The 12850-nt window shown below is 40.3% G+C and overlaps 1 protein-coding gene across 2 annotated transcripts; it reads right to left on the bottom strand.

Annotated features, from left to right (window-relative positions):
• Positions 1 to 1210: 1210 nt before the first annotated feature.
• LOC139530806 (visual system homeobox 2-like) lies at positions 1211 to 7622 on the bottom strand. 2 transcript variants are annotated; one of them, XM_071327510.1, is made up of 5 exons: positions 6922 to 7622; positions 6430 to 6514; positions 5288 to 5411; positions 2643 to 2823; positions 1211 to 2292 (listed from the first exon to the last, which is right to left on the bottom strand). In XM_071327510.1, exons 1-5 carry the CDS (start codon positions 7334 to 7336, stop codon positions 1916 to 1918), a joined length of 1182 nt encoding a protein of 393 aa, XP_071183611.1. In that variant the 5' UTR covers positions 7337 to 7622; the 3' UTR covers positions 1211 to 1915. The 2 variants fall into 2 exon arrangements, with proteins under 2 accessions (XP_071183611.1, XP_071183612.1); XM_071327511.1 differs by having other exon boundaries at positions 1211 to 2229; positions 6922 to 7608.
• Between the last annotated feature and the right edge of the window lie 5228 nt (positions 7623 to 12850).

The following is a 12850-nucleotide window of genomic DNA, read 5'->3' on the forward strand; positions in this document are numbered from 1 at the left end:
TGCAGAAATCGCTCCGCCATTTCCTGGTTGCTAAAATTCAGTGGTCTAGGGCACTGCATCGCAGCGCTAGCTGTGCCACCAGAGACTCTGGGTTCGCGCCCAGGCTCTGTCGCAGCCGGCCGCGACCGGGAGGGTTTGGCCGGTAGGGATATCCTTGTCTCATCGTGCACCAGTGACTCCTGTGGCGGGCCGGGTGCAGTGCACGCTAACCAAGGTCGCCAGGTGCACGGTGTTTCCTCCAACACATTGGTGCGGCTGGCTTCCGGGTTGGATGCGCGCTGTGCGAAGAAGCAGTGCGGCTTGGTTGGGTTGTGTTTCGGAGGACGCATGGCTTTCGACCTTTGTCTCTCCTGAGCCCGTACGGGAGTTGTAGCGATGAGACAAGAGTAACTACTAACAATTGGATACCACGAAAAAGGGGGTAAAAAAATTTTTTTTTAATTAAAAAATCTAATTGTTCGCATAATTTCAGTTTATGTGACAAAACAAGCATATATAGTATAGAGAATCATTGTACCATCTAAACTGCTGTGATATATCTTACATTCCCAATGTCAAACCAGTTGGAAAACGTTCCTAGAACATTACCATTAAATGGAACCATGTTTGAAATTTTAGGAAACTTTATTTTAAAGTAATGAAATACCAAGGAAATAACATTATTTTGTCAAGTTATCGCCAAGCTCTAAGAAATGTATGGTTCTTTGAGCATATGGTTCTGTATATAACTTCATCTTTGTGTATTTTATTCCTCTTTTGTTACAATTTTTTATTTAATTTTTTGCATTAACTCTGCATCTTTAGGAAGGGCTCGTAAGAAAGCATTTCACGGCAAAGTTTACACCCATTGTATGCGGCGCGTGTGACAAATAAAATTTGATTTGATTTGAACTCTGGTCGTTTTTAGAGCGTCCATTTTCTGGTACAGCAGTCCAAGACTTACTGCTACTTACTGAAGACAGAAACAGCATAAGTATGCCCAGGTAGTGGACAGAAGAAAAGACAAAAATAGTGAAGAATATACTGTAGATAATTATTGAGCTACAGCTTCTCTCTTGCAGGTCCACCTGGCCACTTGGCTTTGTGTTTAGGTAAAACACTAAATAAAGCAACAGCAGACCTCATCAACAAAAAAAATTATACTCTGTATTGCATATTACTCAGAATATGAAACAAAAACGCAAACATTTAAAGACCACATAAAAGTATGTTTTAACAGTGCCTTTGTGAGCTATCTTTATCTTTATTATATACAGCATAATAACAAGGTAAGATAACTTTTTAATTGTTGTGTTCCTCTTAAGAGAATAATGTTTTCCCTTTCATACATCATCATCCCAAATAAGAATCTTGAATATGAGTCTTCAGGGAGCGACTATACAAGAAACACAGTCAGCATCAATATTATGGATGCTGTGAATTCAATATACAGTATACTTTCAAAGATTGGCTATATCAACAAATGTCCTAATTGGCTCATTCTAACAAACACAAGTATGCACTTTGCATACTGAATGAGTAGTTTAAGAATATTCAGTGAGAGACATTTGTAAAGTGGGTATCTTCTAGTTATAGGGGTTGTCAGCAATATACATATGTATGTAATGTTAACCCCCATATTAAACAAGTTTTAACAATATATAAGCAACAATATATGTATGAATGTCGGGGATTAAGAAAGACAGAAAGTGCATTGGTGTTTTTCTTAGTCAATAAGAGACAAATTCAGTTATCTTATCTCTCCAATAGGAAGACCAGTTTAAATAAGGTCATTTTAAAACAGCATAATAGAGATCTAGGATGAGTTCAACATGTAAAAACCTCAGGGAACACTGAATAATACTGATAGATCTAGTTGAGTCCATACAGATGTTTAGAGAACAAGAGAACCGCAAAGTCTTTACAAAGTGAGGGTCTATGGACTCTTGGGCTCTTCCACTGGACTCAAAGGGCCACTAGATTTTTCCTCTGCTGCCTGTCTCTCCACTTTGCTCTCTGGTCTCTCACATGTAACAGTCCCGAGCACCTTTGCACTGTGCTCCTGTGCTTTTGCCCTGAGTGCTGCGATGCTGTTCTCCCTCAGTTCCTCTTTGGAGATGGGTGACTTGCCCTCCGGCCTCTTCTCCTCCACGTCACATTCTTCACCTCTCTGAATGGCTGGCTGCTGGGGAATGTCGAACTTCCCTGTTGGCTGGACGACCGTGGTCTCCATGGACTTTTTGTGCATCCCTGTAAAGAATTGGGGGTATTCGGATTTAGAAAAGCGTCTGCTGATTGGAAAGCCATCTTCAACTGAAAATATTAAACAAAGAAATAGTTCTGATTTAGCTATAGGAATATGATCTTCAAATTGAGGATGCATAATAAATGTAGACCAATAGTCAATACTTGCTGTATAGTTTTTTCCCCCACTGGGCAAGAAGTAAGCCTACCAAATATAAATTATGATATCTTGATCATTTCAGAGCCATTTGATGAAAGGATGAAATCAAGAATAAAGTATTTGCCCTCCGCCCTGAATGATGAAGAACACACCCCACAATCACAAGTAGAAAAGTAGAATGTGGAGAATATATGAGAGCAAGAATTAATTCAAAGCATGGAGGATGAAACCTGCTGTAGATTAAACATTAGTCTCATACCAAGCAGCCATGGGGCACAAGAGTCCATGATGCCATCCTTGGCGGACTTGAGGATGGAATCCGGGAGGGGGATGGAGTGACGGACCATGGCTCCATACAGCCCATACTCTGCCATCACACTGCTGCGACCCCAGCACTTCTCCCTCTTCCTCCATTTGGCCCTGCGGTTCTGAAACCAGACCTGTAACCCAGGAGGAGTCATTAAGTACCACCTACTGAATCTAGCAATATTCAGACACACTGACACTAGCAGCATCAATCTTCTAACTGACAGACACCACCACCTTAAAAGGCTTTAGCACTACCATCACATTGCGCCACAGTTGTCCAACTCTTGAAAAATTGTTTGTATAACTTTTGTTGTTTTATTGGTTGTATATCGTTGTATTTTACATTTGTGTGACTGTCCTTGTCTATCAGTGTATCAGTGTTTGTTACCTGTTTTGTGTATTTTTTTGTGGACGCCAGCTGCTGCTTTTGGAAACGCTAATGATGTTCCAAATAAAGACCCAATGGCCCTTCATGCCAATTCTGTTCTATAATTTGTGAAAACAACATAACTAAATCTGGTTTTATTTCAGTCACTCTAGTGTTGTGTTGTTTTGAGATCTCTGTAAGACCCCTAATGTGGCTATCTCCACCCAGTCTGGGGTAGTGTGGATGGATGTTCAGTGAAACATCAACTTGCCCAATGCCAAATGTGGCACTCCATGACCACTGGTTGGGGCCCCATGCTATCTGTCAGCTCAGTGAGAGGCCAAATGGATTTCATAGCACAACCCAGAGCTGTTAAACAGCCTACTTGGCCACATCTGATGGCTGTGTGTAAAGTGCAAAAAAACAAAAGAGGAGGGGCAAGCACTGATATGTCTCCACCGTGGAGGGGAACCAGACATTAAATTGAAAATTAACAAAACCATTTCAAACCTTTTTCTGTTAATTCTAATGATAGCCCTTATTTCATACAATATACTTTTTTTTATGAGAAATTGCTTCTCTGGCCCTCAAAGGAAGCTGAGGGGGAAGCTGCGAGCAGAAGCGGCCTCTAGGGCACGCCAAGACTGATTGAAAACTAAGTTAATTTCAAGCTCAATCGATGGTGGACAGGCGGGCAAATATCACGGGAAATTAAACGAGCGGGACTCCGGGGAGCGGCACTATTGACCCGTGCTAATAAATTCAATGTAGTTATATCATTTGAACTCCCCGCGTCTCGAGACAGCTTCCCCCCGGAACAAGGCATGCTCATCTGATTCAACTAATTAGACTGTATGAGAAAATTGGATGTTAATTTTATTTAGGATTGGAATACAGTTTTTTTCCTTATTATTTATTCGCGGCGAAGAGCCATAATGAGAACGAAATTAAACGCCGCTCGGCCAGATGGATGGTCCAGGTCACACCGCAATCTTCTTCTGCCTTGATAGCTTGATTAGGTCGTTAGTGCTCTTGTCCGAGAACAAATTGTTTCACATCCAACTACACCTAATGAGAGATTATCTGGCGAGGATACAACTAGAGGTGTCTTTGTTCAGACAGGTAGATAGGCATTATTGGTCAATTTATGTGGGCTCACTTGCCTCCTCCGTAAAACATTAAGGAGCTAACTATTTCGTCAAGTGTAAGCCTATATCACTCTACTTTTCATTTTCCACGCCATTCATTGGTTATTAGATGCCTGCTTTATAACCTAGGCCCAGGCTATTTACATTTCAAGGCTAAAGCAACAAAGGTAGACTTGCCTATAGTTCTACACTGCATAAACGTATTCAGGTACCAATGTCCTTTATTCTGTCCGGGGACGCAAAAACCACCTGATACCATAGACCTTCTTTATGAATGACTTAAATTGTTTGTAAGAGACCTTATCTAAATTATTATAATACATATCAAAAGCAGATTATGGTCCCAATGTACAGTGGAAAATGTCAGTGGTGGTTTAAAGGGCTACTTCGGGATTATTGCAATGAATGTTGGCCCTTTATCTACTTGCCCAGAGTCAGATGAACTCATGGATACCATTTTGATGTCTCGCCATCCAGTATGAAGGAAGTTAGAGGTAGTTTCGCAAGCCATTGCTAACTAGCGTTAGCGCAATGACTGGAAGTATTTGGTACCCACTAGCATTCGCTAACGCTAGTTATAAATTGTCATTGCACTAACGCTAGTTAGCAACTTACCTTCAAACTACATGCAGAGACATAAAAATGGTATCCACGAGTTCATCTGACTCAGGGGAAGTAGATAAAGGGCTTAATTGATAAAATCCTGAAGTATACCTTAAGTAGTGCTTGCTCCAATATAAATGCAGAAAAGGTGTTAAAAAACCTAATGTGTCACTGATAATCACATCTCATTGGAGAAATACATTTTACAATTAGCACAGGTTCTCCTGTAGGAAATATTTTGGAGAGTAACATAATAAGTACATTTGAGTTTCTTGCAAGGGACAATGAGAATTAGATAAAAAACTATATTTGACATGATATTCCAATCAAATAAAAAATATTATTAACATGAAGAATGCTGTTTTGAGACATTTAAATGCTATTTAGGGGAGGAAGAACTGCAGTTACAAAATACATTTCCTCTGACATGATACAATAACAACAGTGCCAACAATAGGCTATAACCTGTAGTCATACCTGTATTCTGTCCTCAGGAAGCTCTGTTTTCATAGCCAGCATCTCCCGTGCATACACATCAGGGTAGTGGGCTTCGTTAAAGGCCTTCTCCAACTCCTCGAGCTGGTAAGATGTGAATATGGTTCTGTAGAAATATGAAATATGTGTAAATTGTGGACATTGAAAAATGTTCTAAAGGCGAATAATAGGCAAGCTCGGTTGGCTATTATTTATTTCAAACAGATCAGATGTACAAATGCACACCTTCATTTGTACGGTGGCAATGCATTCCATTACATCTTATCTATCCAAGGTGTCTGTCTGTATGCATTTCATCTTAGGTACATTAAAAACAATGGTGCATTTTAGAAATAGACCTACAGTAGACTAACTCACATGGCCTCCAAAAGCAGCTGCTAGATTTTATTATTTATTCTCTTATTATTTGTTTACAATTTTAAAAAATGGCCTATTCAGTAGCCTATTTGAGGCAGTGGATGTATCCCAGAAATCAATGTGTAGGACTATAAACATGCAGCCTTTACATGCATTCAGTGAGTAGGCTACAAAAAATAAGTCGATTAATTATGTCCATATGGTGTATTAGGACTACACTCGATGGTTAAAATAGGCCAATGCTTTCACACCCCAAAACAAATATACATCAAAATGAATGACAAAAATATATGAAAAAAGACGGACATGAGGCTAGCCTGTAAATTCACACTTGAAATAAAATACGAGGCGTAAATATTATGTATTTGCTATGAAACATGTCAAACATTTGAAACCAAGGGCTATTGGGAAATAAGGCAATGCGTTGCCTAATTGCGTTTAATTAACTTGAATTTCAAACATATAGGCCTAGACCCCGTTCGATTTAATTCCATGTTTGTTAGGTATATAAGGTTATTGATAGCCTAATGGCCATTGACAACCTGTAAACCATCTCAGTAAATAGCACAGGCTACAATTTCAAATTATATCCTAGTCTAATCTTGTTGTTGAATTAAGACAGTTCAAAATGCCTAAACAATGTAATACTAAAAAGGAGTGTTGTTAGGCCACACCAAAAATGATGAAACACGCGAGCTTCAGAAATTGAACAAGTTATTAGCATTCTGATAAAACAATAATATCATGTGTTGGAATGCACCGCTTACCGGTGCCGTCTTTTCTTCCTTTTCTTGCTCTGGCTTAATGAGGTCTTTGAGAGTTTTCGTTCGTTTGACGAAAAATCTTCTGAGTCTGTGAATATTAGAAAACGTGACAACGTGAATGACTCGTTTGAGACATTATATCATTTCCAATGTGTTATCACAATTGTTAGTGATGACATTGAGTGCAATTTCTCCAACACAAATGTTATCGTTGTATTTTGTTACTGTTATATTTTTTTAAACTATTTTTTATTTATTTAACCTTTATTTAACTAGGCAAGTCAGTTAAGAACAAATTCTTATTTACAATGACGGCCTACTTCCTGACATAAGTAGCCTGTTGCTATTATTTTATATTATTATTAGCCAATGGTTATCCGTTGTCCCTTTATAGTTCAGCCTAATACTAATATTACACTTATTATTCTAATAAATACAAGTATATATTTTAAGTCCTTATTATTTCAGGCTAATGACCACGACTGAAATTCCTACCCGAACTGGCGGACTGGCTGTGGTCCAGAGGTCCCACAGTTCTATTGTGGGGCTGCAAGTGAACGTTCTGCGCGTCCTGCAGGACCTCCAAAAACGCTGGTTGGCTGTAGAACGACGGAATCCCTCCAGGTCCGATTAATCCCATCCCAACTCCGATACCAGCCGTACCAAGCATTGACCTGGCGGCAAGCAGGTGCGCCCCAGATGGCAGAGACTGCAGGGTGCTCCTCGGGACTGCCGAAGAGTCTTTATTCAGCCCTAAAATCTCCTGGATCCCGAATCCCGTGCATCTGGGAGGGTGCGTGGCGCTGTTCTTTGATTGTTGGTGCAGGCTGTTACCTCCGTTAGCACCGAGAGAGGACGTTTTGGATATATTCAACGTTTCAGATAGCACAGCTCCTTGTTTACCTGTCATGGTCTCTTCGATAGTATTCCCTATTTTTAGCGGCTCACAGGTCGGTCCCCAGTGCACGATCCACTATGTATCACTCCAGACTCTTGAAAATGGTTATTTTATCAAACAGGTCCATCCCAACAAGAGTCAGAGCCCAGCAGCCAATCAACTACTAGGGATTTTTCTGGATTCCTGCGCATCAAGCATTACGCGCCTTTGGAAATGGTTTATTCGCTAAGAACTGATATATTAAGGCTATGGGCACATAACCCAGAGTGTGAGGATAACCCAAAACGCCTGCGGATAAAGAGGATGAAACAGGTGGACGGAGTTAAAGCCATGCTATTCATCAAATTTATTGAAAAAAAATTGCATCAATGCAGCCACAGGCCTTTTGAAATATTTTTCGTTTGTAGGCTAGCGTGTGTATTCGTTTATACTGTATATTGAATATAAAAATGATTCTGGTATTTAAACGTGATCTTGATATTATAATGCCATGCATAATTAAAACTATATGACGCGGGTTGAATGAATCCGGGCCTGGATTTAGTTACCGTAAAAATAGTTTAGTTTCATAAAAATAAAACGCATGTTTCATTCCATCTTTTTTTTTAACCTTAATTTAACTAGGCAAGTCAGTTAAGAATACATTCTTATTTACAATGACGGCCTAGGACCAGTGGGTTAACTGCCTTGTTCAGGGGCAGAACGACAGATTCTTTCCTTGTCAGCTCGGGGATTTGATCTAGCAACCTTTCGGTTACCCAATGCTCTAACCACTAGGCTAACTGCCGCCTCTTCTAGTGGATATTTCCATCTTCTATGCTCGCTATGTCCATCCCTTGCCTCACACATGAACGGATAATTGATCCGAGGCAAGGAAACCATCACACGGAAATCAAAGCCTCTCCATAACGACAGCTGGACGCGAAAACACATCTCTGCCTCGCTACAGACTGATCTCACAGCAGCATTCAAGACAGACTAATGGAGATGGACATTTCGTAAAATAAATGGAAAATTAGGAAAGAATCTGGGCTACCAACGTGTAGGCCTATTAGAAGCTATTTACTAAACAACGTTCTCAAGTTTATTAATGCGAACAAAAACAACATTAGGCCTAGCCTATATCACTTTTAATCGTTTAGAAAAGGATAGTTATTGATGCATGGGGTCATTTGGGGAGCATGCCAAGCATGTTCATAAAGTGCAATTACATTAATAAAGATGATTACCATTATCAAACATTGCACCATTTTATCGGATGTTTAATGTGTTACATAATTTTCTTTAGGCCCTATTTGTCTTGCTAATGGATTTTATCCAATCCACATTTTAATCCCCGTTGCAATCCTAAACAATTTAACTCTGTGTGGAGGCTTTGCAGCTTATCTTTCTATATGCACAAGTCGCTTAGTTTAGATAGTCAGTTTATGTTTCATATTTTAATGGAGAGAACATATAGCCTATTGTATTTTAATGTAAAAATGATCTATTTCGAAAATGTTTCCCTATATCTTATTGAATTTGCCTATTTGAAAAACATTGATTTGGTATAAATTAAATTGACGTTTTTCTTATAATTTAAAATGTTCATCAATGAATTAGATATAGCCACCCTTTTATCCTTCCAATATACTTCTTCATCCTAAATATCAGGAGTTTTTTCCGCTAAATAAATCGGACACTTAGGCCTACATTTGGTGCAATTTACAAAGTAGCCTATACTTTGTTAGTTTTGAATATAATGAATAAATAATTACATCGTTTTCGACACGTTTAATCACATTCTATTGGGCAGTTGTAGAGTACCAGAATAATGATTTCAAATGTAAACTACAATTTGGAAAATATTTACATATGGCAGCCTTCTTTTGTCAATACTGCGTGGACACAAATACATGCCCGTATGATGAGCATATTTACGATTAGGCCTACTTGTGAACAGCTCCATGGGTCAAGTAATTAATACAACCATTTTACGCATAGAGACTGGATGAGTTTTGAGATGTGTGTGGCACAATTTGGACATCTGCACAGATAATTACAGTACACCCAGATCATTTATGGAAATGGACAGAAAATATTTGAGGGGGACAAAGCAAACTCAGATCTTATCTAAGTGCCATGTGGTAATAGATGAATACATGTCCTGGTTTAAAGGGGACGGGCAGAGAGTCAGGCGGGCCAGAGGAAGGAAGCAACGTTTGCGCGTGGCAAAAACAGTTGTAAAAATCTAAAGTCACGTGACTGACAAGGTTTCAGCCAATGAAACACAATGGACAATTAGTATGCCTACTTAGTTATTCCACAACAAGAAATTACATGCGGATTCTATGGGAACTTGTTATTGTGGATGTGAAATTTACGTATGATGTCCAGCCATGACTATTGACAGAGAGATAATCCCGTTGATGCCTGGTGTGGGTTATCAGATTTATAAACAAGACATTACAGACTGTATCTGTTTTATGTTATGCTAATAACGGCATATCCATGGCTACATTGAGGTTCATATAAGATATTAGCCTATATAGGACTACATCTTACACATTTGAAGAAAACACCCTTTCGATGTAGATAAATAGGCCTAGCAATTAGGGTATTGCAATTTGTGCGCCAGAATGCATACTTCTGGTGAAATGGCAATTCTGGCATCCTATTTTGTAGTTGAGTTAATCTACAGACCATTTAGATTTCGTTCATATCTGATCTAGTCGATAGGGTGAGAGACACAGAGGTTAAAACAAAATAAATATTGTAAACTATAGCCCAGACCTAAAACGAATCTGTTCAGCAAAATCATATTTTACATCAAACAGTAAAAATTGAGCCACAGATTAAGAGGGAGAAAAATATTACCGCCACAATTACTCGATGACCAGTTGAAACTAATTAGGAGGCTATTAAGTCAAAATTTCATTACGGGTAATGAAGAAATCAATGTTATCGGAATATGCTAATGACGCATCAGCCAGTCGAGATAAACCCATCTATTCACATGGAACCGTGAGTCAGGATGACCTGTCAATTACACCGCGGGTTCCTGCCCTCACTCCACCACCACTTCTGTTGCAATCTATCAAGGCTTTGTTGTTTATTGTTGCTGGAGACCCTCTCTCTCTCACTAGGCTTTTAATAAACCATCTCCATATCAAAATGACTCCACCCTGATTTACATGCAGATGAGCGAACGGTCTAATAGTGTTCTAGATTAAAGGCAGTTTTAGTTCACTCATTCGTGTATATTGGGTTTCCCATCAAAGACCACAACATCCAAAGGCTGCAGATTAAATGGCAAACAAACAGCTGTTGCAAAAATGTGTTTATCTGTTGTTTCCCCCTGTTCCTCTGTTTCCATCTTGCAGTGGGAGAGTTGTCATGTTGTGTAAACCAGATTGCCCTCAAACAATGGTATGAGAAACACTTCTATAGTTCAAGATCCCAACTCAAGTGGATGGCCTGAGGATGATATAAGGCTGAAAAGTGGAATACATAAACAAATGTGTGCTTTAGCTTTAAAACACATTACATTTCCATTCCAAACATGATTATCTAGTGTGTTCGACAAACTGATGTCCTGTGGTAAAAAAAAGAAGTATTGACCTCTATAGGCTAGAGGTCAAAGCAGAGGGTGTTTAACTGCATCACTTCCCATTTCACCAGGCATCTAAATGTTGCAAATTAAAACCTCCCCCCTTTGAATAAATACCAGTTGAGTCTTCAGTCTGCAGTCGTTTTGATTGGAAAGGCTTGAAGTCTATTTGTAATAATGAATAAGTAAATAACTTTCAATCCACAGGAAGGTCACTAGATAATGGGCTATGTGATGGGCTGTATCATGCATTAGCCCAACCCCTGTAGATTGCTTGAGCTTGATATTTCATACTATGCAATCAAAATGAAGGATCACCGACGCTCCCACAGCACACATCTGCAGTCGCGCTATACTGTGCAGATATGAATGAAAGCAGCATTTTTCTACTCCAAGACTGCCAGCAGGTAAATCCAACACATTTTGTGATTCAGCCTGTTATAGTGCTGAATCAAGCCCGGGCCCCTAACTCTATAGCTGTGTTGAAACAGTGAGCTAGTACTGATGACAGCACACATCTTGTGCCGAGTCAGGGGAAAACTAAAACACTGCAAGAGGGTCTGCTTTTTTTCTTTCCCGAAAGCGCTGCCGAGGGCTTGATGACCCCCTGATGCAAAGTGAGTTTGCTAGTTCCAGTTCTCATGGCTCCTCTACAATGGCGTGTTTGGGAGCTGCCTGCCGGCATTGCTTAACTAGGCGAGGAGTTGATTAATTTGCACTAATTGACAGCTAATTAAAGGCCTGAGGGAACATCGAATTGACGTTTGTCGGGGCAGCGAGGCTCGGTGAGGTCAGGGCGATGTATTGTTGACGGATGGAGGAGTTTGTTCTCTCTGAATAGACGACCCCTCCATGGGGAATGACCCGTTTCTCAAGGAGCATCCAATGGACCGGAAGCCTCGCATGAGATGCAGACACCAGTGATTGCACCATATTGTGAACGCCAGGTCACTTACTGTGTCAACACTCAGTAGACTGATCAATGTACATCAGTCAATATCAACAAGTGTTAACCAGCCAACACAGCAATAGGCCATGTCAACCAGTCAGCTCTACAGTATCTGAGCTACATACTCACTTGTGTTACAAGGTACAGTAGTGGTTAAATTTGACAGAAAATAAACACTGTACACTAGACTAGAGCAGATCAATTAAACAGACTACAGGAGACTATAATAAACCCTGATGCAGTGGGTGTAAAATAAGTAAGCTTGCCCTCCTTCGCCAGCTTACATTCCTTCCCATCAGGCCATGCTGTACTTCCACTCCCCCCACCCAACCCAACCCGTCACAGGAATCTCCAGCACACACAGGAAAACACACACGCTGTCTGGGAACGGGGAAATTATATAAATAATCAGTATTTTGCAAGAGGTGAAGCTGGGTACGTGCGAGAGGCAGGGGGTGCGCCTCCGTCCGTGTGACTCGGAAAGACAATTAGGGGCTTATTAGCGGCCTGTGGAGATGTGTAACTTGTGGAGAGTGAGCGCTCCCCAGCGCGGCCAGAGCCCCTGCGACATCTCCAGCCGGGAACAGTCTGAGGCATTGTCTCACCTAATTATGTTGGACGGACTTCTTTTTGTTTCCCATTCAGCATGCCTGTCTGATTTCCTTTTTGCCTGGCCGCTAGCTCTGACGTCGCTGGAAGTGTGCTAATTAGAAAAGAAATGGTCCTAGTAATTATGTCAACTCTCATTAAAAGGGATGACAATGAGAAATATTATTTTTACGCAACGTTTTGTGTAGGGCCTCTACTTCCAATCCTCATTAAATGGAAAAATGCCCTTGTAGCGGGGAAGCACTCTCATGTCAGAGCTCCTTACATGTCCAAAGCCAGAGAGGTGCTCTAACAGAAAGCGTCTATGGAGTGGCACAGGCATGAAGTTATTGCCCTAATTAAAAGTTCGATTCCACCCAAAAAACTGTTGCATCATGGA

The sequence above is a fragment of the Salvelinus alpinus genome, chromosome 9 (assembly GCF_045679555.1).
Source record: "Salvelinus alpinus chromosome 9, SLU_Salpinus.1, whole genome shotgun sequence".
In the NCBI taxonomy this organism is placed as follows: Eukaryota; Metazoa; Chordata; class Actinopteri; order Salmoniformes; family Salmonidae; genus Salvelinus; species Salvelinus alpinus.

Excerpts from the sequence above, each read along its gene's own strand:
- LOC139530806 (XM_071327510.1), bottom strand. The coding sequence starts at position 7,336 with ATGACAGGTAAACAAGGAGCTGTGCTATCTGAAACGTTGAATATATCC. Across the intron at positions 6,515-6,921 it reads CAGCCAGTCCGCCAGTTCGG|ACTCAGAAGATTTTTCGTCA; the intron begins GTAGGAATTTCA and ends TAATATTCACAG. Across the intron at positions 2,293-2,642 it reads TTGTGCCCCATGGCTGCTTG|TTGAAGATGGCTTTCCAATC; the intron begins GTATGAGACTAA and ends TAATATTTTCAG.